This window comes from Genypterus blacodes, unplaced genomic scaffold (genome assembly GCF_046128005.1).
Source record: "Genypterus blacodes isolate CSIRO-AG114 ecotype Tasmania unplaced genomic scaffold, CSIRO-AGI_Gbla_v1 ptg000111l_1, whole genome shotgun sequence".
In the NCBI taxonomy this organism is placed as follows: domain Eukaryota; kingdom Metazoa; phylum Chordata; class Actinopteri; order Ophidiiformes; family Ophidiidae; genus Genypterus; species Genypterus blacodes.
Genome location: NW_027466915.1, coordinates 4,266,935 through 4,293,539, shown reverse-complemented (window position 1 = coordinate 4,293,539; position 26,605 = coordinate 4,266,935). Strand labels below are relative to the sequence as shown.

Below are 26,605 nucleotides of genomic sequence, written 5' to 3'. Positions count from 1 at the left end.
GCGGCAATGTTTTCATTCCTGTTGCCGACCTGGGCTAGTCACTCTGCCATGGTGTCCGTAATGTCGCTGATTAAGGAGGGGACATCATAGCATCATCTTATATTCGTCTTTGGTTCGATGTAACCCGCGCACTTTGCTACTCTTGATTTGAATTTAATTAGGTTTTCCTCTGAAGCGGCCATGACCGTGGAGCAGAATGTCCTCCAGCAGCATTCTCAGAAGGTAAACGCTTTAACGCTAACTTGGCGGCTAGCTAACTTTAGCTTTAGCTACATAGCGTCACAGCTACTCAAAGCTACTCGTAGAGTTTGTTAACAAGCTACATGTTTAGTGTGTTTACGTCACATCGATGTTACACGCAGGGAAAACGGCGAACACACGCAAAATATTGCGTGTGTATATATATAAATATATATATATATTACAAATTAGTTCATTTAGGCCCAGTCTAGCTGAAAGCGTTAGCAGAGATTTTCTTAGCTGCAGGCGCTGTCTAAGCTAACTTCCACTTATATAAGTAAAGTTAGACAAACACAGGCGTTATTTTTGTAAGTTTCGTCACACCATCCAGGTGTTAATGCGCATATTCAAGACGATTTTGTGGACGTGACTCATTAACGTTAGCTACTTAGGCTAACTGTGGCGTCAATTTAAATACATACGGTTGAGGAACAGTGACAGCTTTGGTACCGTAAACATGTTAATAATTAGTAAGAGATTCTGCCTATTTTCACACTTCATCAGCAGCTTAATCAGTTCAACCACATCGGGCCTAGTCGAGAGGTGCGGATACTGCGTGGAACTGCTTTTGCAAATGTTTCTTAGGTTACTCAAGCCGTATCTGATAGCTTTGTTTACTAAGCATGCCTGGCGGTGACGCTTGGGAGACGCGGGCGAGTCATTAGCTGCTGTCTGCCGGGGGTTTAAGCAGCAGAGGGGGAGATAGTTAGGTTACACTCCATCATACTGATACATGAGTCGCTTCTTAGGCTACCTAGTTATGATATGTATCCCAGCGAGAGCCCATAGCCAGCACGGCATAGCTTTGGTTAAATTACGTAACCGCTTGAATTATGTTCGTACACAGATCAGATGGTTCCTTGTGCAACTCTGCTTTTTTTTATTGTGATTGTTTTCTTTCGAGTTGCTTAGCGTTTAAGTTTCGATTTTAACTGCACGTAACAGACGTCGGTGCCTCTGCGAAAGTGAGAGAACACAGGCCCAAGCAGAACGACCAATTAGTTTCACTCAAACCCGGGCTGATGCTGGTCCGAAACATTAGGGGAAAAGGGCAAAATACAATAAAATTATAAACCTACAACCTTAATTTGACAGCCCCAAACCTCAAATCTGTAGTATAAGGTAAACATGGTTATGCAAAATCCGTAGTATAAGGTAAACATGGTTATGCAAAATCCGTAGTATAAGGTAAACATGGTTATGCAGTCTGCATTATAGAGGGGCAACATAAAAGGTAAACAAACTGCACATGAGCATTAAGTGAGACTAAAGCTTGTATAATAAACATTTTGAGCAGTGGAATTCTTCTTATCCAATCACAAAATCAAGCAGCAAACTCAAATCATAAATTTACCCCTGTGTTTACTTTTTTGGATATATTAATTCTACTAAGTTGGATGAGATTCAGAGTAAAAGGGAACTAAAATCCATTGAATTCAAAGGCAGTTAAAACGGTTATGGCTCATGGGGATGTTGTTGTTAGTGTGCCCTTTGACAAAAATGTCCCGAAGAGAATCATGTTGATTGTTGTTGTAGAAGTTAGTTAGTAGTGGAAGTTGGTATAAAGTTTCACTAGATGTGTTTTTCACCAGCTTAGTCTGAAGTATGTATGACGCCACATCTTGTATTATGATGTTTGCGATGTATGTTTATCCATATGTCAATGTTCATGCTCTTATATATTAACCAATGGCCATTAATAATTAAGACAAACGACGACTGGTGAGATTAATTTAAAAAACAGCTTCTCATCCATTTCTCCCTCGTCTTCCTCTTCTGCATTGGAAAGTTGACAGCAGAACTTCTCATAGGCAGTACATATTTTATTTTTTTTTATTAAAGTGTGGTCACTTGAGGAAGAATCTTTTAAAATGTAACTAGCTGAATGTACTGTAGTTAGTGCCAGTCGTTGGAGAGCTTGTTGCTAATTTGCGCCGGATCACCAGAGTGCTCCTTGGGAACAGGGTGTGGTGCAGATTTACATGTAGTGACCTGTGAATCATAGTGATGATACATCATGTTGAAGACCCAAGCTTGTCTTGAGCTCAAAATTTGTTTTTAAATTCAACTCTGTCACGTGTGCAAACAGTGCCGCTGTGAGAACCTGATAGCGTTGAGTGTTAGGCTTAGCAGAGGGAACGTTCCTGTCTGTGACCTGCTGGAAAGTCCCAAAGTTGTATTTATCTACCATGCAGAGAATTTTGTGGTGTAATCCACCAGCTGCTCTTGAAGGCCCTATGACCAATGTGACAAACAACCATTGCAGACATGTCACATGCAGAAGAGAAGTATGCGTGTCGGAGGCAGCGTTCTTGGGGGTGACTTGGCTCAAATCTATCATAGGTGTGCATTTCCACAGCCTACCCTGACCCGACCACACTAACCATCCTGCTTACGTCACTGTCTCGCACTGACCAAAACACACCGAAAACGCTTCTTTACTTTTCTTCCCAGTGGCGTAGTCTTAGCTGAATTAAAAGCCTGGATAAGTCCATGACCCACATGGCTTCATTCATAATAGTCATAGTTAGGAATGCCTTCAAAAATCACTACTTCTGACTGGGATGTCAGACATGTTAACTATGCAAACGTGTGTGTGTGTGTGTGTGTGTGTGTGTGTGTGTGTGTGTGTGTGTGTGTGTGTGTGTGTGTGTGTGTGTGTGTGTGTGTGTGTGTGTGTGTGTGTGTGTGTGTGTGTGTGTGTGTGTGTGTGTGTGTGTGTGTGTGTGTGTGTGTGTGTGTGTGTGTGTGTGTGTGTGTGGGGCCTTATAGACTGCCAGACTTCTAGTACAATATTTCTTTTTCACTATAGTGACATTTCAGCTAAATGAGTGTGTGTGTGTGCTCTGTGGGAATCTAATAGTTTCAAGGTTGTAAAAGAACAGTGTTGTATTGGAGTCCAGCTGTGTGGCGCTCCGTCCTGTCTTACTGCATGAGCATAGGGCTCACAGCAGAGAGTTGCATATCCTTCTGTCGTAAATCGTGAGCAGGGCCAGACACAGTTTAGTCTGAGTGCATTATTAATACTTGGTGACTCCAACAAAGGTGTGAACTCTGTTTTCACTCTCTAATCACCCTGGGAAAACAGTTGCCCCCTGGGGTCAAAGCATTTATGCACTCAAAGATCACAAAAAGTTGTGCACAGATTTACACTAGATATGGGCAGGCTTGAAATCGCTAATCTGTCTCTGCAGCAGATATAGAAAAGCGCCATCTAGGCTAGAGGGGCGTGAGGGACAGGTGTAGGTACATGAGACACGAAGTGCAAAATGCGGCCAGGAGTGAACTAAGTGAAGTAAAAAAAGCATGCACATATGATCCAGTGTGTGTTGCTGTTCCTGAAGATGAAACTGTGATGGACAGAACCAGGATACAACATCAGTGGTTCTGTGTGTTGCATTCTTGCACAGTCATGGAATATGTGTGTTGTCGATTTCTATAAAGGAAGGGGGGCAAGCAGTGTGTGTGTACAATCTATGGCTCCAATAACATCGGGAAATCTCAAAATTCCCGTTTAGTATGTTGAATGTGGTCTTTGGATCTGGGGGAATTGATTCAGCTGGGAGGGAGCTGTCATGCAAACTGCACTTCCAGGCCTGTGCACCTGTTTCACACATTACACACGTTTTTTTAGAGGTGAATGTGTCAAATTTGCTTCCCAAAATGCTTAGTACATCTGGTCCCTGATGCACCTGATCTGCACCATCTTTGAAGTTGAAGTCTCGACTGTTGCCCAGTGCACCTGTGAAAGCGCTGTTAGATTTTTGTGTTCTTCTGTCTTACATGTTGACATTAAGTGCACTCCCACGTTGTTTGGAGTGCATTCATTCAGGCTACAAGTCGTTTGTCAAGTGTATCGTAAGGTCCTACGGTGCAGCTGGGTTTGACATATCAGTAGGCCAGACACCAGTTACACACACCTTAATGTAGTCATAGGAATGAGGAACAAGATGCTGAAGATATCTTCAGAAAGGGCAAAGTCTGTATATTTTAAAATGATGTGACATTGTGATTTCATGCTTTTTATAGCAAGAAGGTTTGAAGAAGGAAATAGTTTGTCCTCTTATATTCAGACCTATCATAGTTGCACTCGTACACAACCGCAATTCCAATACAACACATGAAACATATTTTCCTTTAGTAGCTAGAGCCAGAGAAGTGTGACCACACCTCCCCCCCATGCCCACAGCTTTATTTATACAGTTATGCTGCTAATGTGACATAAGGAAAGAGGCAATATTGTGGGTGAGGATTAAAATGGTGAAAAAGCCTAAATTATTGTTTAAGAAAACCTGGATTAGTCTAGATCTTGAGCCTGTCGATGCTTACCGTTACCTCGGTCAAGGTTATGTTTATGTCTGCATTCATTGGTTTGTTGATTGATAGCAGCATTACTAACAAAGTCCTGCAACGATTTGAATGAATTGTAGTGGGAGGGCCAAGGGAGAAGATGGCTCAGATACTGAGATTTAAAGAGTGATCAGTTAATCAGTCAATTTCTTTCAAAGTGATATTAAAATCCCATTGAAAAGACAGCATTTTACCCACAAAACACTATCAGGTGCCTGCAATACATTTTCAGATTTGTTTTTCATGATTAATAAGGCTTATTCACTTTGGCACAGTGGGTAGCACTGTTGCGACACAGTTAGAAGTGCCAGGGTTCAATCCTCCAGCTGATCCTAATCCTTTCTTTGTGAAGTGTGAAGAGGGCCAAATGCAGACTCGGGATATCATGTCAGAACTTATCAATGCTATTTTATTCGATCAAGATCAATTTTGGCTCATTCAGCCTTGGCGGAAGGTAATAGCGCTAATGAGTGCCTTTCTAGTTGGAAAAAGCAAATGATTCTCAAGAAGTTTACTCTTCAAAGAGTGCAGCAAGGCCTTGAAAGTATAGTTTCATTTTCTGCTTGGCACAAAGTTTGAGTCATCATTCCCCATACAGTATATCGGATATCAATATCAGATGCTCTGTGCCCTTCCTATGCTCCTGTCACTGAAAAAGTACAGGTCTTGATGTTTCATAAACAGAGCGACACTACTCAATTCCCTTCTTTCCGTATGCCCTCCTCTGAATGGCCTTGTGTCCTTCTTCTCCTTCCAACAGCACCAGCAGACTCTATTAAACCAGTTGAGGGAGGTTACAGGCACCACAGATGTCCAGCTGCTCCAGCAGGCTCTGCAGGTACAGCACTGACATGGCAAACGTGCATGACACACACTTAATATAGGTGCTGCACACACATGCATACATACATACTGTATATGTAATGAACACATTTTCTATCTATGTCTGTCTCACACAGTCTTCACAAGCTGTTTTTATGTAATTCCCTTAAACACACCTCCCTCAATAGCTTCTTCACTTGTCCGCTGTGTAATTTGCAAATGATCCAGTTTTACCACTTAGAGTGTCAGAACTTCCTTACATGTGTATTTGCTGTAGTCAAATTCAACCGCAAGCCTCCTCTCATCCTTTTCCTCTCCGTTACCGTAGGTGAGCAATGGAGACCTTGCAGAGGCTGTGGCTTATTTGACGGAGAAGAACGCCAAAGTTCCCCAGCAGGATGAGGCCACCTACTACCAGACCTCCCAGGTGGCCAGCGACAGATACATCAGCGTGGGCAGCCAGGCAGACACAAGTGAGCCCCATACATGCCCACATTACAGGGATGAGTTCAAAGGAAACGTGGATAATCTAACATCTGTTTGGATTACCATAGGAAAGGATCAGGCTCAGTGATATGTAAATTATGCAAATCTGTATTTACATTTTAACCTGCAGCAAAGATGTATAAAATCAAGACTTGTGCATCTCATTATGGCTTGCTGTGTATAATATAATTGTTTAAAGCCGGTGCAAGGATTTCAATACTTCCCCAAGGAATACAGGGACCCAAAGGGAAAGTTGGAGTTTATACGAGGTGCCTGTGTCTGTGCGTGTTGATGTAGATGTTATTGACCTGACTGGGGACGATAAAGATGATCTGCAGAGGGCCATCGCTCTCAGTCTGGAGGAGTCGAGCCGAGCGTTTAGGGAGACGGGCATCACTGATGAGGAGCAGGCCATCAGCAGGTGGGCCCATCATTTTGCGCTCATAATAAATATGCCACAAGTTTGATTTATAATTCTGTGTGATTCTCTCTGCACATGGCAACAACCTATACACATTGCAGATTTCCCTTAGTTGTGATTCCAACAGACATGGTTTCGAGTTTGGCCACACTTTTAGCTCCACATGTGAACACAGCAAATATATGCAACCACGTTAAACCATAAAATGAAGATATCTTTTTCAGTTTGTGAATATTTCAAATTTTGTTTGCGGATGAGAGACAATGTCCATAACTAACTGAATAAGACGTAAATGTTAGCTAAATCTGTTCCTTTATATTTCATAGGTTTAAACTTTTGACTTTGAATATTTTCATTATCATGGATTTTCTCCTGTTTTTCACCATATATGGATTCATGTGCTCAGAGGGATTTGCCAGAATCTTCTGCAAATAATCCTGAGAAAATCGAGACGTCCATTTGAATCAAATGTATCGTTTATAGTCTTAAATACCGTATCAAGGTCCGGTCTAGCTTGACTTCATAGCATTACATTTTAAAGCAGAACTGATATCTCAAGTGCAATATGATCTGAGTTAAACACAATGCCTAGGATCCTCTATCTGTTAATGGTCAGTTTTAGTGATCAATATATTTAAACGCCAGTGTGTGAGCAGATGTGGACCACTCCATTCTGCTTCCTTGCACTCCATCCTCTAGGAACAAGGAATTGGTCTTGCTGACATGCTTGGTGATAATAAAAGAACAATTCTGAGAAGTTAAGTAAGTAGTAAGAAGAAGAAGAAGTAAGAATTCAAACAACTCTCATCCTCAGATGACAGTGGGTGTAATGTGACCTTTATCCTGCGCTGGCACACTAGTGTGGAGATACAGTAGGTCATGCAAAGTGAGACTAATTAAAAAACCCAAAAGAGAACCTTCGAGAATAACATTACTTGGGAAGGATTTTCACTGTCTCTGTCCGGTGCCTTCCTCACTTTAGTTTTCTGTTTTAGAGTATTGGAGGCCAGCATTGCAGAGAACAAGGCAAGTCTGAAGCGAACTCACACAGAAGTGTGGAGTGACTCACCCAACCCCCATGACAGGAAGAGGATAGACAACTGCCCTGTTGGGCTCAAAAATGTGGGCAATACCTGCTGGTTCAGTGCAGTCATACAGGTGGGATCACAAATTAAAAGTCATTGTGTTTGTCTTCTTGGCTCTTTTCAATTTGTTGTTGCACTCTGTTATTACAAATTGCTTTCTTTCCAGTGGGTAGGAGAGTCGTGTAAATGTTCATATGCTGGAACATTTTAGCCTCACTGTCACAAAGAGTTTCCTGTATCCTTGTGGAGTCAAGTAGAGTAGAGTGTGACCTGAGCTGAAATATGCTAGATAAATACTGGATACACCATCACATGATGCCTGGCGTCTGTGTGTAATGCAACTCCCACTCTTGAGAAGAAGGTGCAGCCTGAACCTGACCCTGCTGCTACATTTACTGAAAGCACTTGATAAAAAGTTTTAAATGCCCTTTTCAAACATTGTAACAATGAAATAAGATTAATCAATAGTCAGTCAAACATACAGAATAAAACAAAAACAGCCTATGAAAGAACATCACAAATAATGCAAAGCATTACACTTAATCCAATTGCTGTTCCAATCCAATTGAAAGACTGGGACAGCATGAGATGAAGTTATACAAGATAGCTATTATGTGTGGACTATGAGGGCCAATTACTAATATTGGGGTAGCTTTGGAAAGCCAGTGGTCTTTTCCCCCTGAAAAAGGGACTTTTGAATTCTTTGGAAGAAAATAAGAGCGCTGTCGTATGTATGGAGGCAGCAACTAATAACTGCAATATGCAAAGATGCAATTACTCCCTTAAAATGGAAAAAGGGTGCAAAAAACGTAACCTCAACCCCCATTAAAATTTGGATGCAAACCTGCTCATTTTAGCTCAATTCTATGTGAAAATTAACTTATTTTATTGGGTTAAACACATCTCTTTGTAGCATAGAGCTATAAGCCAAAATGTACGCAATAAGTATGTGGTTCTTTAAATGAGTAATGATGCCACTAATTATCCTAGATCCACGGTCCGATTATGTAAACGCATACTGCCATGCATAATGGCCTGTAGATTTTCGTTTGGTGTAGTGGGGAAACGTAATGTAAGCCAGTGAACAATTATTGTTTTAGAGTGGTACAGTCGACAGCAAAACTACACTTTGATTTTTCGTATACCGTTGTGTTGTCTGTTTTAGAACTATCGCACATAGTTGGTCTGAGGCTGGTGGACTTCACTAATGCATCCTTCTCCCCCCTGTCACCCCAAAGTCTCTGTTCAACCTGCTGGAGTTCCAGAGGCTGGTGCTCAACTACTTTCCTCCGGCCAGGGTCCAGGACCTTCCACGTAACCAGAAGGTGAGAACTCCACATTCCTTCCACATCATTGGCAACAGAAGCAAGCCACAACAACAGAGTTTGATAACTTTCAGTTCTAGTTAGTTAGGTCTTGGACCTCACATCTGCCCAAAGCCTATTAGACCTGTTGTGTGTCACCTCTGAGAATTTGACCCTCTGAGAGCCACCATGATGACATCAGTGTAAGCTATTAAGAATCCATTTAGCATCTGTGTGATCTTACCCAAAGGTCACAACAGCTTAGCATTTTGTCCCTGGTAGTCTGCTTTCCTCACAGCATGGAAAATACTAGGAGCACCAACGGTTGTGTTGTTTCATGACACCATGACATGGCCATAGAATTGAAATGTACATGCACGACACACGTTTCCAGTTTTTACAAGTTTCAGCCTCCCAAATCCGTCTGTGTTACGTTGGTACAACAATGGTGTAAGGATGAAAAAACTCACACCCTATGGACAGAAATAGCTAACTGTGTTTTATCTGACTCCATTAATAAATAAGAATGGCACTATGATGTTAGTGATGCTAATTTAGCTTCACAGAGAGGCATGGCACAATAGAAGTGAGATGAATAGTGGATAGTTTACTAACATGAGCTGACATTACAGTTGCAATAGCTGAGAGAGTGTAAAAGAAGATCTACATAGATACAAATGATAAACGAACCAGGTAATGATGGTCAAAAAGAAGAGAAGAATGGAAAAGGAGGTTGGGAGAAAGAAAGAGCAGGATCAGGGAGAAAGAGAAGAGACAGGGAGACAGAGCCCCAGGTAGAAGAGAATATAGAAGAGAGGGTAGCAGAGCGCAGACAGAAGAGAGAGAGCCTTTTTCTCAATGGCCTCTTAGATACCCTTATCCTGGACATGTACATACTTTTGCCACAACCAAGGAAAACCGTCACATCGGTTCTTTGGAACACCCAGTGACAACAGAAATGAGATGTGTGAATGTATCCACTACTTTGTCCCCGCGCCTAGAGGTCAGTGGATTGAGATAACATTCCTTCACCATTTGCCTATTATACGGCCCTCAATGTGACACCAAGGGATGAGGTGTGATCTGAGAACATTGTTGGACCATGCAGCATTCCTTTCTGTGGTTAAAGCATCATCCTTGGCCTTTTATGTTGAAGTTAAGATAAGGTTAGCCTTGAGATTCCTTTGCAGTCTCTGTGTAAACACTTATTTGAAACTGGACAACAACAGACCTAAGCACAGTTACATTAACACAGGAACCCAACTAAATAATGGCTTCATTTTGAGACGTCCACAGAGGTTTAAAGCCAACAGGCCAACTTCTGTCTTGTGTGCAACAATGTGAATGTCCATTGTGGTCTCACAATGGTCAGCTTCTTCTTGTTTTCCTCATTTGTTCCCTACAGATTTCTCACCACAGATTTAGTGCCTTGACACTAATCTGGTCTAAGCCTCTGATGTGGAAGTGTGGTTTGGGTTGGTCATCTCAGATCTCTGGTCCCTTAGTCGTAAAGGCTTAGCTTCTTATCTTGACATCAGCTTCACTGACTCAGTAGCATACAATAAAAACTTTGTAGAATTAAGTATTTTCTTAATACAGTCTAGTTAAAAAAACAGGAGGAAGTCATTACATTTTCAGTAACTGAGCACAACTTTCCACTGATAATTGAAATATGTGTAACTGCAGTACTCATTTCCAATTTGCAATAGGAATAGTACTTGGTATTTGTAACTCTCTGCATAGTCGGTATGCTTCATGCACTTTAAAACTTGAAGTGGGATCTTCATTTTCCTATTACATAGCGGGATAGTGAAGTGCGTGCAGCAGCACCTTTACTGCTGTGTGCTGTGTTTAAAGGAGCAGGGTGCATATAGAAGTGTGAATCCTGTGGGTTTCCATTGTATAAGCTGCTTATCATGCCATACTGGAATGTTTAAATCCAGATGGCTTTTGTAAAGTTTGTCTTGCCAATAGTTCTACTTAAATTTGTTTGTCTAAACTACTTGACGCTAAAGTTAGATGATGTGTTATGATAACTACATGACTCATGGAAATAAAGGTCAAATCAAGTCCAAGTTTATTTATAGACCAATATCAAATAAAATGTGTCAAAGGGCTTTACAGGTTGTTGTTGTTGTTGTGTGCTCTTTAGATTTTTATTTTTATTTTGTGCCAAAGGTCTGATTAATAGAAAATGTTGTGGCAAAATTTAGGAAATCAACACAGCAAAATCAATAAATTTGATCCTTAATATCACCAAAGGGGATGAAATGGAGGGCTGCTTAATGCGATTGAAAAAGGCTCAAATCGTTGTGTGCTGATTTAGAGAAACAGACCTAGATTATGTGATTGTAAATTGATTTCCCCAAATAGTTTTACCCAAAGTTGGGTAAAACTTTGGCAATCCCATTTGTTAATACACCATAGCCCTTACAAGTAGAAATCTAGCAATATAAATGATTTTGATAACATAACAGTCTAGACTGTAGAAAACGGTCCCAGGGTATGATTTTGCTTTGAATGTGCTGACGAAAGGTATTTTTGCCAGAAAATGGATACCCAGAACTTCCTGTTTATACAACCCTCCAAATGGCTCATATGCTGTTGGCACCAGTTGACAACCATTCAGAATTCCCTCTGTGTTTTAAAAAGCAGTCCACAGTGAAACTCACTGCCCTGTAACTTCAGTTCTGTTGCATATCCAAACGGCTTGGACTTCTCAAAGACTCATGCCCTTTTATGGTAGAGGCTAAAACTAGAAAACAACTACAGTTATTTCCACGTAGACGAGCAATCTACCAATAGCATAACTGACGTATCACAATGATATTGTAGAGATGATGTTTAATAGTGAGTATCTTCCCCCTAAAATGGACAATCTGGAATGCTTAAACAATTTTACACCTTATTTATTTTATAATATTGGAGGATGGGTAAATATTCAATAATGGTATGGCTTGCCAGACACCCCTCAGGGACAAGTCACAAACTGTTTGGTTGTAATAGAATTATTGTTTGTGTCAATCCAAACAGGAGCACAGGAACCTGCCCTTCATGCAGGAGCTGAGGAACCTCTTCTCCCTCATGGTGGGGTCTAAGAGGAAGTATGTGGATCCATCACGAGCTGTGGAAATCCTCAAAGACGCCTTCAAGTCCAGTGAGTCGCAGCAGGTAAGCCTCGTTGGGCCACAACCTGCAGCACTTTCATTGTTCTCTATACATTTGTCTCCAGACAGTTAAATGAGGGATGACCAGCAACTCGGTAAAGGGTCACTTTTTTTTTTTTATTGCTTTTTATTGAATGAGAGCCAGAGGTCAGAACTGATGACCACGATTTTATGAATCTGATTTATGTCCCCTCACATTGTAGTTATGTTGTGGGCACAACAATAACCGAGCGTTCAAATGTTGTTTGTGCTGCGTGATATACAGCACATCAGAGATGGTGACCAGGTTTCATGAATCTGAATACATGCACATGAGCTGTTTTTGTGACATGCTGACCATCTGCCATGGTTTGGACCAAAGAGGCGTCGGAGGAGTTCTGAGGTTGTATTACAGGCTCGACAGCAGGGGTGCCCACACTTTTTCAGCTTGGGAGCTACTTTTAAAATGACCAAGTCAAAATGATCTACCTACAGAAGTGGGGGGGGGGGGGGGGGGGGTGCTGTCCGTGATTTTCGTTGAGGGGGGGTGCTGACTGTGATTTTCGCTGACTTGGGGTTGGCGCCGTGTGTGCTGTCGTGTGTGCCGCCGTGTGTGCCAGCACCGGCGAGTGGCGATACTGTGAGTGATGGAAGATCAAGTGGCCGGTGGAGCCGCCACTGCGGTGTCGGCGCCGGCAACGAGAAGTTGGTGGTGAAAATCACGGACAGTCATACGTTTCTCTGTGTGTCAGTGTCGTACGTTTTGTGAACTGTCCGAAAGTGCCACTCCAAATTTCCTTTCTTCGAAATATCTCAGACTGGCTTACCTGTACGTCAATCAAGTGGCAAATGCCATAGTAAGGATAGATGATGGGCTAACTTTTTTTCAATGCCATGCGATTTACCCACATTACCTTTGATTGACTTATTGGGCACCCCTGCTCTTCAGGCTCTAGGGAGCAGTGCAAGGAGTCAGGTCAGGATTGAGAGAATGATGAATGATTCCGAACCTCTAACTTGTATTTCTATATCATGAAATGGTAATGATAATCCTTTAATTCTCTCAATGATGAAATATATCAGCTTTATATTTTTTAGAATATATATTTTCCAAGCACCCAGACTGATGGAATACATGTTCCTCTGCCAGGCACCACCAGGCCACCATTTTGCTTATTGCATGAATGTTTCATCATTTTGGCAGTTACTCTCAGACTTTGATTATGAATAATTACTTTCTATGGGAAACCAACAAAGCTTCATATTTGCTTTTTGCATATACCCAAAAGATTAAATAACTTCATCCCCCTCTTTGTCATGTCCTTTTGGCTGAGGGCTTAACTTTCAATTTCATTATCATTCTACTGACTCAGCTTTTCTGAAGAGAGAGACACTTATGTATAGCTGTTAATCCCTCACCCCCCCGATCTTTGTTAAAAAAATAAATATATATATATATAGACCAGGAATTAACCTTTGTATGTATATATCATGTCAGATGATATTTATTCACCATCTGTTCCATATTGCCAGTCCTTTCCTTAAGCAATTGTGCTGTGGTAGTTTCTCTGTCGAGGTTAAATCGGGTCATCTGTCTTGGCCGGTACTCATCAGTCATGTCTGTCCAATGTGTATTAGTCAGGTTGGGGAGGCATTGACCTGAATTACCGGGTGGCATTGATGTCTATGAGAGTGTACCCTCTAGGTCTGCCGGTCCCCTTTGAAGTGCATCAATCTGTGAACATCTTTGCAACGTCATCTCATATCCAAACATCACTGTATATCAGCAAATGACACGGCATTGATTCCACTGATTGGATCTCTTTGCTTGTAGGAGCAAACTTGCAGACCTGCAGTTTGACTTTGTGACCTCCATGCCCAATGCCTGTGCTGTAATTGGTCTTTTCCTATGCGTATCTTTGCTTTGCTCAACAGCAGGATGTGAGCGAGTTCACGCACAAGCTATTGGACTGGCTTGAGGATGCCTTCCAGATGAAGGCAGAGGAGGACAGGTAACTACAACTCTTAAAAACCAGAGGCAGAAAGAATGGACATAGGAAGTAGACACATGCATGGCTGAGAATAGTGGGCAGCAAAGCTCCTAACAGGCAATGCGGTGTAGATTGCACATATGTTCTCTTTAAACAGCTATCCTGTGTGTTTAACTTTTTCCTTTTTCAGGGAGGGTGAGAAGCCAAAGAACCCCATGGTGGAGCTTTTCTATGGGCGCTTCCTTGCAGTGGGTGTCCTGGAAGGTGAGATTAGTTGTTTAAATAGAAAGCAATGAATATAAAGAATGGGGAGAGATAAGACCATGGCTTCAATATAACAGCCAGAAAGCTAGCTAGTCCTTGCTCCCAGTAATGAAAGGTGACCTTGTCTTAATGAGATGTGCTCCATGTAAAAGAGGAGGGCAGCTGCATTGATTGTCGAAGACCTTGACAGTTGATTGACATTGTGCTTATTATGCATGACAATACTGGCCCAGAGCCACCCAAAGCTGGGCATGCAGGCTCCTCTGCTCATGGAGTGACCTTAAAGCCTCATCTGCATGCCCGCTTGCAACGCTCTCCCTCTTTTTTGTGGGGGGGCTTCTCATCTGTACTTGATGCACAGAACTCTGCTGTTTTAGTAGTCATGATGAGTGAGTCTGCTGAACCAGTGAAAATTCATCTTAGATGCAAACGGATATGAAATGGCTGCTATTACTTTTCTCTATCTCTTTCTCTCTGCTATTGCAGTCCTTGTGTCCCACCTGCATATGGTGGTCTTTCTCCAGCTCTTACTCGCTAGCTTTCTCACACATACAGCAATGACACAGCTCTAGGATTAATGATACCCTCTAACACCCTCCTCACTCCCACAACTCCTTGTTTATTCAACAATAATAACAGTCTGTTTCACTACATCAGAGCTCATATGTTTGTCTGTCTTTATTAATGATATTAATAATTAATACATTCCACAGGTAAAAAATTTGAAAACACAGAAATGTTTGGGCAGTACCCCCTGCAGGTCAACGGCTTCAAGGATCTCCACGAGTGTCTGGAGGCAGCAATGATCGAGGGTGAGATCGAGTCCCTGCACTCGGCAGAGAACTCTGCCAGGTCTGGACAAGAGGTCAGTGCCACTTTGATGGACATTCTTTAAAGTTGGACAAAACATGGGTTGCACACTAAGCATGAAGGTATTGTACAATTTTCAAACCCAGACTGTAGTTACAGTAATGGAAGCCAAAAATGCATCCACAGGAAGAATGAAATGAACCTGTTAATTGGACTAAGAGTACATATACAATTTTGGCAGCTGTGGTTCACTGATATTTAACAAGCAGCTATTTGCTGTAAATTATCGTAAAATGACAGAAGTTGCCCGCCTGCCACAACTCCTAAGTCTTCACAAAAGTAAATTAGCCTACTGGTTATAGTGCCACATAAGAAAAGACAAAGGGGTTAACTAATTTGGGATTAGGAGGTAAATGCTCTTCAAAGAGTTGATCTGCTTGCCCCTAAGCGATACCCCTGCTATTTTGGATTTGACCTCTGGTTAGCTGTAGCCTTGCCTATGCTGTCCCACAGCAGCTGTCAGTAGCTAATTACCAGTCCACTCCGCAGATGGACGTGGCACTGAGCCCTCTGGAAAAGCACCAGCTTTCTGCTCAAGGGACAGCAGAAGTGACGCTCCAGTCTGTTGAGAAGATTTCCATTCTAGTCATTAGTTATTCGCTTATTTTTTTAGTTTTATATAAGTCGTTATTGTTCGTATTTATCATTTCAGTGGATGGTTTATTACATTGTTTTTTTAGGTTTTAGGACAAAAAAACTTGAAATGCATTCCAAATTGTTAAGATAAAGAATAGGATAAATCAACAAACACCCGCAAGTTGTTCTTTTTTGTCGTTCTGATATGAATGGACTGAGCACCCGATATAAGCGCCCCTCTGGTTTGCGCTGCGTCTGACCGGGAGTGGGGGGGTGTTCGGCGGGCCGCATTGAAAAGTGCAACTAATTTTTGTTAGACTACAAATGGAATAAACACAATATGGAAGTACTTTTGTCTGCACACTAAAATTATTAAAAGCTATTTCTCCTATATTTCCTCACAGCACTGGTTCACTGAACTCCCTCCTGTGTTGACCTTTGAGCTGTCAAGATTTGAGTTCAACCAAGCACTCGGACGGCCCGAGAAGATACACAACAAGCTTGAGTTTCCTTCGATGCTCTACATGGACAGGTAATAAAAGTCTATGTACTGGTCATCAAAATACAAATGGAAAATAGATAGTATACCCCTCACCATTTGAAGAGAGGGAACCCAGCACTGGGCTGGGTCAGTATCCCTATATTGTGGGCCTGTAAAGCCCATTGAGACAACGTATGTGATATTGAGCTATACAAAGTCTGTCTTTTTCCATTACAGGTATATGGACAGGAACCGGGATATAACCCGGATTAAGAGGGAGGAGATCAGGAGGCTGAAAGAGCATTTGACGCTGCTCCAACAGCGACTGGAGAGGTACAACTTGTTTATTTAGCCAAGGTTAATGAAGCTCTCAAAACAGCCATGGGAGTAGTTCCTCATTTTGACTAAGCACTCTCTTTTGTCATTATGCCTCTTATTTCTCTCTCCCTCCCTCTGACATTGCAGGTGTTTGTTTGTCACTAATACATTTTCTCTCCCTCTCTTTTTTTCCCCTCTCAGGTATCTGAGTTATGGCTCAGGCCCCAAGAGGTTTCCTCTGGCAGATGTCCTCCAATATGCCATGGAGTTTGCCTCAAGTAAGCCAGTGTGCACCTCACCAGTGGAAGACATTGACTCGTCAGTGCCCCCTGGTGGCACAACAGGACAACCTCTGCCCATACCAAGGCAAGTTGCTCTAAAAAAGTTGCTTTTCGTTTTCCATTTGCTTTTCCTCTCCTCTGTCATTTGTCCTTGACATGAGAAATTGGAACGGGAGGGATTGTGCTGAGGAGTGGCGCATAAGTCACTAGTCTCACCATGTCTTAGATAGTGGATGTGGGCAGATACGTAGATGTCTGCCCACATCCAAGACTACCAGAATGATTACCCAAAATATTCAGACATTTATGTCTTCTGGCTATTCTACTTGAAGCATTGAGTAATCGAATAACCCAGATGGTCCAGAACCAGAACTTTTAAGGTTGACTAGAAGGTTGACTAAGGGCCTCTAAACAATTTTTAACTGATTTGTCATCATTCTGCTTGGTTGCCCTTGGTCCTTTTCTCCTCAGTGGAGTCATTCAGTGCCTCATTGTTGTACCAATTTTTATAAATAAATTGTATAGTACTATTAGCTTTTTTTTCTTTTCTGCTCCTGCAGTGTAGTTGAGCAGGAGCCCTTGCCTGCTGCAGAGAGTTCAGCCTCGGGCCCCGCCACAGCCTCCGCTGCAGCCCAGCAACAGAGAGTACCCATTCATAAGCCCTTCACCCAGTCCCGGCTACCCCCTGACCTGCCCATGCACCCTGCCCCGCGTCACATCACTGAAGAAGAGTTGAGGGTGCTCGAGGGCTGCCTGCATCGCTGGAGGAGTGAAGTGGAGAATGATACCCGAGGTAGGGTTCATTGCCCTCCATTATGTGCCCCCCCTTTTTGTGGCACCATGAGTGTGAATTAATGTGAATCTGTGAAAAGATGAGCTCCTGCGTTCACTCACAGGCTGTATTTGGTTTCTTCCCATCCAGATCTGCAGGGCAGTATAACCAGAATCCACAGAACCATTGACTTGATGTACTCTGACAAGACCATGATGCAGGTGAGCATCACAGCCATCTGATCTGTGGTCTATGTGTACTAAAATGAACATGGAAAAAACAACATTGACCTATATTTATTATTCAGAAATTAAATATTTGCATTGTTTCAGGTTCCATACCGGCTTCATGCTGTGCTGGTCCATGAAGGCCAGGCCAACGCAGGCCACTACTGGGCATACATCTATGACCCACATCAGCGTTGCTGGATGAAGTACAATGATATCTCTGTCACAAAGTCCTCCTGGGAGGAGCTGGTCAGGGATTCCTTTGGAGGCTACCGGAATGCTAGTGCCTACTGTCTGATGTATATCAATGACAAGAAGCCCTTTCTCATAGAAGGTACTTTTAATAGCATATATGATACACTTCATACTCTTGTCATCTTTTGGTTGGGAAGATTGGTTGCTCATTCATCAAAGATCATCATGTATACTTCAGTCATATATATTTAGTACAATTATTTGTAGTTTTGTGTGGCCAGATCAGACTGCAATTAAAAATGGACAATCAATGACAATCCATGTTTATGCTGTCATGTAGAAGGGACAATTCCAAAACTATAGCATTTTTTATTTCTCTTCAGCATTGCAGCACTGACAATTTCAAGTTGAAACAATTATAGTACTACTAATGCATTTAATAACCAACCATGTTATGTAGTGCACAGCATTTGTTCATTGTTTCTCCTTATCATCTGTGCAGAGGAGTTCGACAAAGAAACAGGTCAAATACTCAGCGGCTTGGACAAACTTCCACCCGACCTGAAGCACTATGTCAAGGAGGACAACGAGCTGTTCAACAAGGAGATGGAGGAGTGGGACGCCCTGCAGGCTCGTAAAGCTCAGCAAGAGAAGCTGGCCCTGGCTGCAGCAGCTACCGCCGCCGCTGCCGCTGCTGCCGCTGCAGCGTCCAGCAACTCCACCTCTTCCTCTTCCCCTCAGCCCATGAGCATCGACTCCAGCACTCCAGACAATGCAGGTCAGGGTCAAGACAGCAGGAATGTAGAGTAGAATGCGTAATTGAGAATCAATACTTGGTAAGGCGATAAATCCAGAAAAACTCTGGTTCTTAAGAGGGGGATAAAAGAATGAGGAAGTGACCTTGAGATATTGACATACAGACTTACTTCAATCTTTAATGCAGATTCAGATTAAATTGTCCAAATTCAAATTGTATCCTAAGAGTGAAAAGGTTCACTATACATTTCCTGAATCATGACATTACAATTAGTACCATTCTTTCTATGTAATGCTGCCCATGGGCCACGCCTGCTTAAAGAGATTTTTATATTTAACTCTTTAGTTTATTGAATTGCTGCATACACAAATCCACACAAATGCCCACATTAAGCTTGAATAATCTCCATTTTGTTCAGCAGATGCTATATTATATTGAGCTGCTATTTTATTGTCATATGCACATGCATGGCTGACATACAGTACTTCTACGTGCTAGCAGTGAGACCGGTCTGTCACTTCTGGCTTTCTCTTTACCAAATGGTGGCAGTGTTGTGCTTTTTGTATTATTTCCCCATCCATCATAAAAGAGGTAGATGATAGAGGAGCTTGTGTGCATTGCAAAATGATGTGGATGGGAAACTTTTGACACGTTAAACAGTTTAAATCCACATTAGTGTTGAAACGGCCTCAGAGCACCTATCTCAGTTTGCAGTGGTAGTCCTGTTTGCTCAGCGTGTTTGTGTTTTGTTGTAGCATGCAGTCTTATCTTAACTGTTGCTCTTCTTTCCCCTCCTGCAGTGCCCCAGCAGGACCCGGAGTACATGGAGCAGCCCTCGCCCACAAACGACTCCAAGCACCTTCAGGAGGATACAGAGCGGGCCATCTACAAGGCTGCTGCTGAGCAGGAGGAGAGAAGCCCTGAAGGATTGCTAAATGCTGTATGTAACACATCATGTTGACATACACGCACACAAACACATGCACAGGCGCCGACGAGTCATTGCCACCCATCCTGTACCACCCTCTATGAGTGTGGCATGAATCCAATATCTCAGCCACTACATTGACATACACTATTGAGTCTGTCCTCATAGTAAGATCAAACTAATGTAATTAATAGGATCCCCGATTTGCCAAATATACATGATGTATTGCTTAATCAGCGTGCGAGGAGATTCCACCAGGTGAGGAAATGCATGTATAGGTGTCGTATGCCAATTATAACGGGCAAATTCAATCTTGGTCTTTTATTTAAACCTAGGGTGTTAGGCTGATTTCAATCCAATTGTGATGTGGTGTTTTAAATGAAAATGATCTATTTATTGCGTTAATTGGAGCGGTCAAGAGTCTTAACGTGCATGTAAACTTACTAAAAACTGCTCTATCAAAGGAACAAATGTCAGTTCAAAGCGTTCAAATACCATGATGTCAGGGGAGTTTAACCTTTTCCTTCCACCTTTTGATGTTCCATGGCTTCTATCAGCCCTCTGTGTCCTGTCTCATCTGTACCATTCTCTCTACAGTCTCTTCACCCTCCCACTTCCCCTCACCAAGAGGTGCAGGTGGAGTCCCCCTCCACCCCTCCTCCAGACCTCGTCAAAGAGGACGAGCCCCCTGGCCAGCGCATAGTAGAGGTGGCCATTCCTCACGTGGGGACCTTTGTCATTGAGTCAGAGGAGGGGGGGTATGATGACGAGGTAGCTCTCCACCCCCCTCCCCCACCCCACCCCATCCCCCCAACCCTCCCAGAAAACCATCTCACCTAATTCTCATGAGCAGGCTTGTTTGCATATATGTTGTAAGAACATCATTGCTCATCCTCATGGTTCTTCAAAAGATTTTTCACACCTGAGGAAACCAAACTACATATTTGGTCTATTTTGAGGATTAGCTTGAGGCTAGCTGCCACCAAAGTGTTGAAATTGAAACATGAAAAGATAATTCCATCTTCCTAGCCTAAAAGACCTAAAAACTAGGAACTCCTGTGTGAAAAGTCTCTCCTATAAGCAGCCTGCATTTTGGCACAGACGCGTACGACTTTTGGACAAAGTTAATATCATAGCTATTGTGGTTTGTAAAACATTTAACTCTACCTAGTCATACTGACACCTAACTTGAGGTTGCTAACCATTGAAACTTGTTCCAACTGTGATATTATTCTTTGGATAGATTGTTTTTGATGATAATTAATCTGCGACTGAGTGATAAACTTCAGTAATTTGATACCGGCTATAGTTTTAGGTCAGAGCGCGTCGATTGTAGAATTGCTGTCAGTGTTGTTCCTTGCACCATTAGCTGCCTGGCATACACTGCCCGACTACGGTTGCCTTGGTTTTTTTACACATTATCCTCGCGAGGGTAACACATTGTGCCATTGAACTGACTGGCTGTGTCCATCACAGTTGTCACTCTAACCAATGCATGCACTGCTGAATGATGTCTGGCATGCCCCAAAGCCCTGTCTGTGGTTTGCTGTAGTGCAGTGCATCAAAGCGTGTAACGTAGCATTTGACCTTGCTTGATTCGTCCCAAGGATGTTTTGTTATGTTTATCATGGTTCCTGCTTCCTGGGCAGGCAATGATGACCCCGAACATGCAGGGTATAATTATGGCCATTGGCAAATCCAGCAGCGTATATGAAAAGAGTGGGCCTGAGGCAGCCTTTTTTAAGGTACACCCCATCTTCCTCTACCTCTCCTCGTTGCCTTTACACCTCCATTCACCTTTCATTTTATGTGTCATTTCCTTGTCTTCTCCTGTCTGCTTTCTCACAGTAAAGATGTAAAACTTGAGGCAAATTAACTTCAACCTTACATTGTGATTAACATCTTATATAGAGATCACACATGGTGTTAGCAGAGCCTTTGTTTTGTGCGGAGTTGGGTGGGGGTTTGTGTTTTTAAGAAATAGTTTTAAAAAATTAGTTTAGGAATTTCCTGAAAGTGTTTTCTGGTCGACTTCTCTCTTCTTGTTGGAGTTGTACATGACAGGCCTGTCAGTGCATTGAAGTGAGTGCCATCTGGAATTCACAAAGTAACATTTTATTATGCAAATTCTGAGCTCCTTGAATCCAGATGTTTTATACAAATATGAGTCTGAAGTTGCAAACGTGTCGCCCAAGTCAGTCTAACTTTAACAGATGTTGTCATTTTGGTAAATCAGCTCAAAGCGATCGTGTTAAGTGTACGTCGATTGAGAACGCAAGTCCAACATTTTAGAATGTGCCCCATCTTGTTTCACTCATTACAGGGAACTGATCTGATTTGATGTTATTCTTAAATGTATCATCTGGCAGAGAAGCATATTAAATATCAAAACCAATTATTATTTTCATGTATGTCCATGGTCAGAACACGTCCCGCTTATAGAAGGGCAGCCCACACGACTCTACAATGCTACATCAACAGTCATACTCCAAAATATGTTCATATGTGACTTGACATCCTGTGCAGGCTACCTGTAAGTAGCTCAACCTCAATCAGTGCTTCTTCCCTCTTTGTCATTGGTCAGGCGATCAAGTTGGAATATGCTCGTCTTCTAAGATTTGCCCAAGAGGACACTTCTCAAGAGAATGACTACCGGCTGCAGCACATCATCGTCTACTTCATCCAAAACCAGGCACCCAAGAAGATTCTGGAAAGGACTCTGCTCACACAGTTCGCTGACAGGAACCTGGCATTTGATGAGAGGTAAGCTGGACTTCACACTCTGCTGCAGTATTTGTTGAAAGTTTGCAAAATATGGTACACCAGTCTGTGGACCATCATCGCCTTCAACTGCAGGATCCTTCAGTGCCTCAGCTTAGGATATATCTTTCATTGGCTCAACTTCTCAAAATCACCAGCAGAGGATAGCAGAGGCCTGTAGCTGAGGCAGTCGTTTGGTTCTGTGTTGGCTGCAGCCTGCCAGAGTCTCAGTTCAACATTGAGGCAACAAATTCTTACCCTGGAGTATTTCCTGCACCTTTGTAAAAGACCTTATCTTTACACACATCTCTGCCTTTTTCATACTGCCAGAAAATGTGAACTATACCTGCCAATAAAAATCACGTCCCCCATGCCATTAGAGTACAGTATGTAATGCGCCTTACTATCTCAAAAATGTTCAATTGTGCTTGTTGGCCTCGATCCATATTCATGAGAGAAAAATTGATTTCTCCCTTCTCCTCTATTTTGAGCAAGATAATTAGATTTATGTGTGCTTGTGGCCTCAATAGGAGCCTCCGGAGGTGTGTTTCACTTCTCCTCTCAGCACTAAAGAGTGATTCATTAGGCCATGTTAAGGCCTAGGGGCAGGGTGGACCGTTTCATCTGCTGGAGTACTTCACAATGACGCACCATCTCAGAGCTAACGTCTGTTCTTCTCCCCAACTCCCCGTGTCCCCCTCAGATGTAAGAGTATTATGAATGTGGCCCGTGCCAAACTGGACCTAATTAAGCCCGAGGAGGTCAACATGGATGAATATGAGGTCTGTAGTGCTGTGTTTTTGCCTTTATACAAACTATTAGAAATACAAGTCTTTATTGGCTTTAACATGGTATTTCAAAATGTTGTTTTTACTACGATAAAGTCAAAATAATGATAGCATTTTGCTACTACGACATTACCTCAGCTTTACAAATCAGTTGTTCCTCTGGTCTTTGCCTCTATCAGATATGGCATCAGGACTACAGGAATTTCCGAGAAACAACCATCTTGATGATGACTGGCTTCGAACTCTTCCAGAAGACAAAGTATGGTGACACCAATACCAGTGCTCCTTCTGATATTTAATGTCCATTGGGAATATCAGCTCCTAAAATACTCTCACTAAGTTCAATTCACCACGTTGTTTGTTTGCATGATTCGTCTGATTTGGTTTGATTTCCCATCTGCGGCAGCCAATAGGTCTTAAAATGTCACCAGCAGAGGGCAGCAAATGACATGCAACTTGTAGTCGTAGCTCTGTGTCTCCTCCACAGCAGGAGGGTTGTGCATGTGCAATTCATTTATGAAGTGTATTTCATTTCTAAAATCTTGAGATTCACAGTTAAATAATGCAGAGTAAAAAACTTAATGAAAACCGTTTTGTCTGAATGTCATGTTTCTCTTTCCCTGTGTAGTTACGTGGAGGCCCTGATGTACCTCATTTACTCGTATCAGTACAACATGGAGCTTTTGACTAAGGGGCTGTACAGAGGCCATGATGAGGAGTTCCTTGGTCATTACCGTCGGGAGTGTTTGCTGGTGAGACAAAGCATGCAGAAACGCAGTATTACAACATTTGAAACTGGCAATATCTTGCCTGGAGATTTGTTTGTACACGTCTACAGGTTAGCTAAATAATTACAAAGAAGGTGTTACCTCTGTGAAGGTTTTGTTTTGAAATGGAAACCTTTGTGTCTCTCCCTGTGATCTCTGCCTCGTCTTTGTAACTCCCTTTCCTCTGTGTCAGACTTCCTCTGATGAAGTGACTCAGCAAAACTAACATCGCCAGACATTTCCCCTTCAATTCTGAGCCATGGCAGGATAATCAAATTGCTTTTGCTGAAAATATTGCTTTGGCTTCTTTTACAGCCCACAAAAGATTCCTCTGAAGGCTTTTCATCTGATATATACAGATGAAAATCTTTGCAGCATTGTGATGTCAGCCACTTTTCATTTTAGTCCCTCTGAGTTTGGGGCTATGTTGAGGCATTATTGGTTGGGGCTTAGGGTATTTTTGGTCCGATCAGCCTTGTAGCGGTCTTTTGCTGCTGCACTCAGTAACCTTACACCAGCATTGTGCTCATAATGTAATCATTGGAGTGGGAATAGGAAGCAGGAGGGCCAGGGAGTGTAAACACATTACCATGAGACACAAGAGTGTCCTCAGCTAACCCTGACTCTCGGCTCTGCACAGCCCGATCGGTCATCTCAGATCTCTGGCCAGAACCTCTGGCTCCGTCCGCTCAGCTGTTTACCTTCAGCTCTTGTTTTAACTGAAAACACTGCTAACATTGACACAGTTAATGTGCTTGGATGTTTTGCAAATCAGACCTCATGCCCCCCCCCCCCCCCCCCCCCCTCCTCCCCCCAATTCCTCACTGGCTTGCAAAAAGCCCCTCCACCCTCGGGGAGGAGGTCAGTGAGTTTGCCTCCGACAGCAAGGTGGTTTTGGCCAAGAACGGGAAGAAAAGAGTCTGTCCACACGCATTAACAAATATGGGCCCCTCTTCGGTTCCAGCAGCTGCAGGATATGATTTGACATTCATTATATCTGAGGGATTACTGTAAGTGCTGAAGATACAGAGTACTTACCTGTTACAATGGCCTGCCAAACTATTTAGAGGAGCGCTTTTAACTAAAGTAGTCGAAAAGGTATAACATTTAAGCGTGCGTATAAAAATGTGTTTGAAGAATATGTTTAGAATCGGACATGCTTGAACTTGTTGGCAACCGAGACATGTTAGTCAGAGATTGACTCCTTCAGATCTGTTATATATATCTCTGATGTTATATATCAGTGTGTTCTCATTAGCTCTCATGATTCACCACCGTCTCCACCTTCAGAAATTGAATGAGCAAGCAGCTGCCATGTTTGAGTCGGGAGAGGAGCAGGAGGTAACCACCGGTCTGGGCATCATGAACGAGCTGGTGGTGCCCTGCCTCCCTCTCCTGCTGGTCCAAGACGCTGAGAGGGACCTGCTGGCAGTGGAGGACATGAGGAACCGCTGGTGCTCCTACCTGGGCCAAGAGATGGAATGTGAGTCCTTGGGGGAGTGGGAGAGAGAGACTCGGCCTATTTCGGCAGAGTTGAACGCTCAGGTTACCGGTACATTCCCCATGCCTGTGCCAAAGACCAGTATAATCAGGCCACTGCATAGATCACAGATTAAAACCATACTTGTGTATCCTTGGACACTTTAATATTATCAGAAATAACATCTCAAAGCTGTCTTTCAAAGTCTGATCTAAATAGAGAAACCTTTCCAGTGAAAACCACAAACTTAAAATGTCAAGGTTACAAGTAGAGATTAGAAAACCTATGTTTGACTTGACTTATGTTTGTGGTCTGCCCATCACCCCATCAGTTTACCTAAGTCTTTCAGGCATAATACGCTTTAGTGTCAAACTTGACAGCTAGAGAAATTTCAGATTGGCTGGTAAATTTTTAAGCGAGAAACATTCAGGGAGTACACCTACATAATTATTTCTTAGTTGGAATCAACTCTTGGAATAGATTCAGCCGTTATCCCAGCAGTACTTCCTAGTACCAGTCAATAGGGAACTTCTTCCTAGAGTTCCTGGCCCGTGTTCAGGAAAGTGTGAAGCACAGTCTCTGTTGGAAGTGCTTCAATTTGTTGCTGAACATGCTTTCAGACAGCTTGTGAGCTCGTGATATCAAACTGAAAATATTTACCTTATGAGGTCTATGTTTTGGGTACGAATATTATCAGTACACGTGGCGATATAGCGCCTCATAATGCATCATGTTGAATTATTTACTATCTCTCTGTGTGTCCCTCTGACGGCAGCCAACCTCCAGGAGAAGTTGACAGACTTCCTCCCCAAGTTACTGGACTGCTCGACGGAGATCAAAAGCTTCCACGACCCACCCAAGACGCCCCCCTACTCCACCCTGGAGCTGTGCGAACGCTTCAGCCGCATCATGGCCGCCCTCGGCAGAGTGCCCACCAATGGGAGATGAGCTCAGAGCGGCGACCGGACACCTCCCCTGTATCACAGGCCCGACCCCGGGCAACAATCCATGGACCTCTCTTAACCCATGCCTTCCTTATCAATCCAGGGGTCACTCGCTTATAGCTGTTACTCCTCTGTTTCTCTTTTGCTGCTACTGGTTTTTATCATTCTAAATATTATTTCACATATATTTTAAGCGAAAAAGACAGAGGAAGGAGGAGAGGAAAGAGGAGAGGAAGGACAGCAGGGAGAAAAGAGAGAGGAGAAGTAAATGGAAAACAATGGCAATCATGCAGTGATTTAAAGCCAAGCACATTCTAGTTCAGCTTTGCAAAAAACAAAAAAAAAATGAGGG

At 42.7% G+C, this 26,605-nt stretch overlaps 1 protein-coding gene across 3 annotated transcripts; it reads left to right on the top strand.

Annotated features, from left to right (window-relative positions):
- usp25 (ubiquitin specific peptidase 25) lies at positions 1 to 26,573 on the top strand. Of its 3 annotated transcripts, XM_076161227.1 has the most exons (26): positions 1 to 222; positions 5,351 to 5,428; positions 5,741 to 5,885; positions 6,196 to 6,319; positions 7,315 to 7,477; positions 8,643 to 8,729; positions 11,742 to 11,879; positions 13,790 to 13,866; positions 14,036 to 14,109; positions 14,823 to 14,974; positions 15,960 to 16,087; positions 16,274 to 16,369; positions 16,556 to 16,720; positions 17,196 to 17,428; positions 17,558 to 17,628; positions 17,740 to 17,968; positions 18,332 to 18,607; positions 19,387 to 19,526; positions 20,112 to 20,285; positions 21,164 to 21,259; positions 22,099 to 22,277; positions 22,978 to 23,056; positions 23,242 to 23,321; positions 23,691 to 23,814; positions 25,120 to 25,312; positions 26,085 to 26,573. In XM_076161227.1, the coding sequence occupies exons 1-26, from the start codon at positions 181 to 183 to the stop codon at positions 26,255 to 26,257; spliced, it is 3,516 nt and encodes a 1,171-aa protein (XP_076017342.1). In that variant the 5' UTR covers positions 1 to 180; the 3' UTR covers positions 26,258 to 26,573. The 3 variants fall into 3 exon arrangements, with proteins under 3 accessions (XP_076017342.1, XP_076017343.1, XP_076017345.1); XM_076161228.1 differs by lacking the exon at positions 20,112 to 20,285; XM_076161230.1 differs by lacking the exons at positions 20,112 to 20,285; positions 21,164 to 21,259.
- The last annotated feature ends 32 nt before the right edge of the window (positions 26,574 to 26,605 follow it).

Excerpts from the sequence above, each read along its gene's own strand:
- usp25 (XM_076161227.1), top strand. The coding sequence starts at position 181 with ATGACCGTGGAGCAGAATGTCCTCCAGCAGCATTCTCAGAAG. Across the intron at positions 7,478-8,642 it reads GGTTCAGTGCAGTCATACAG|TCTCTGTTCAACCTGCTGGA; the intron begins GTGGGATCACAA and ends GTCACCCCAAAG. Across the intron at positions 23,057-23,241 it reads TCAACATGGATGAATATGAG|ATATGGCATCAGGACTACAG; the intron begins GTCTGTAGTGCT and ends TGCCTCTATCAG.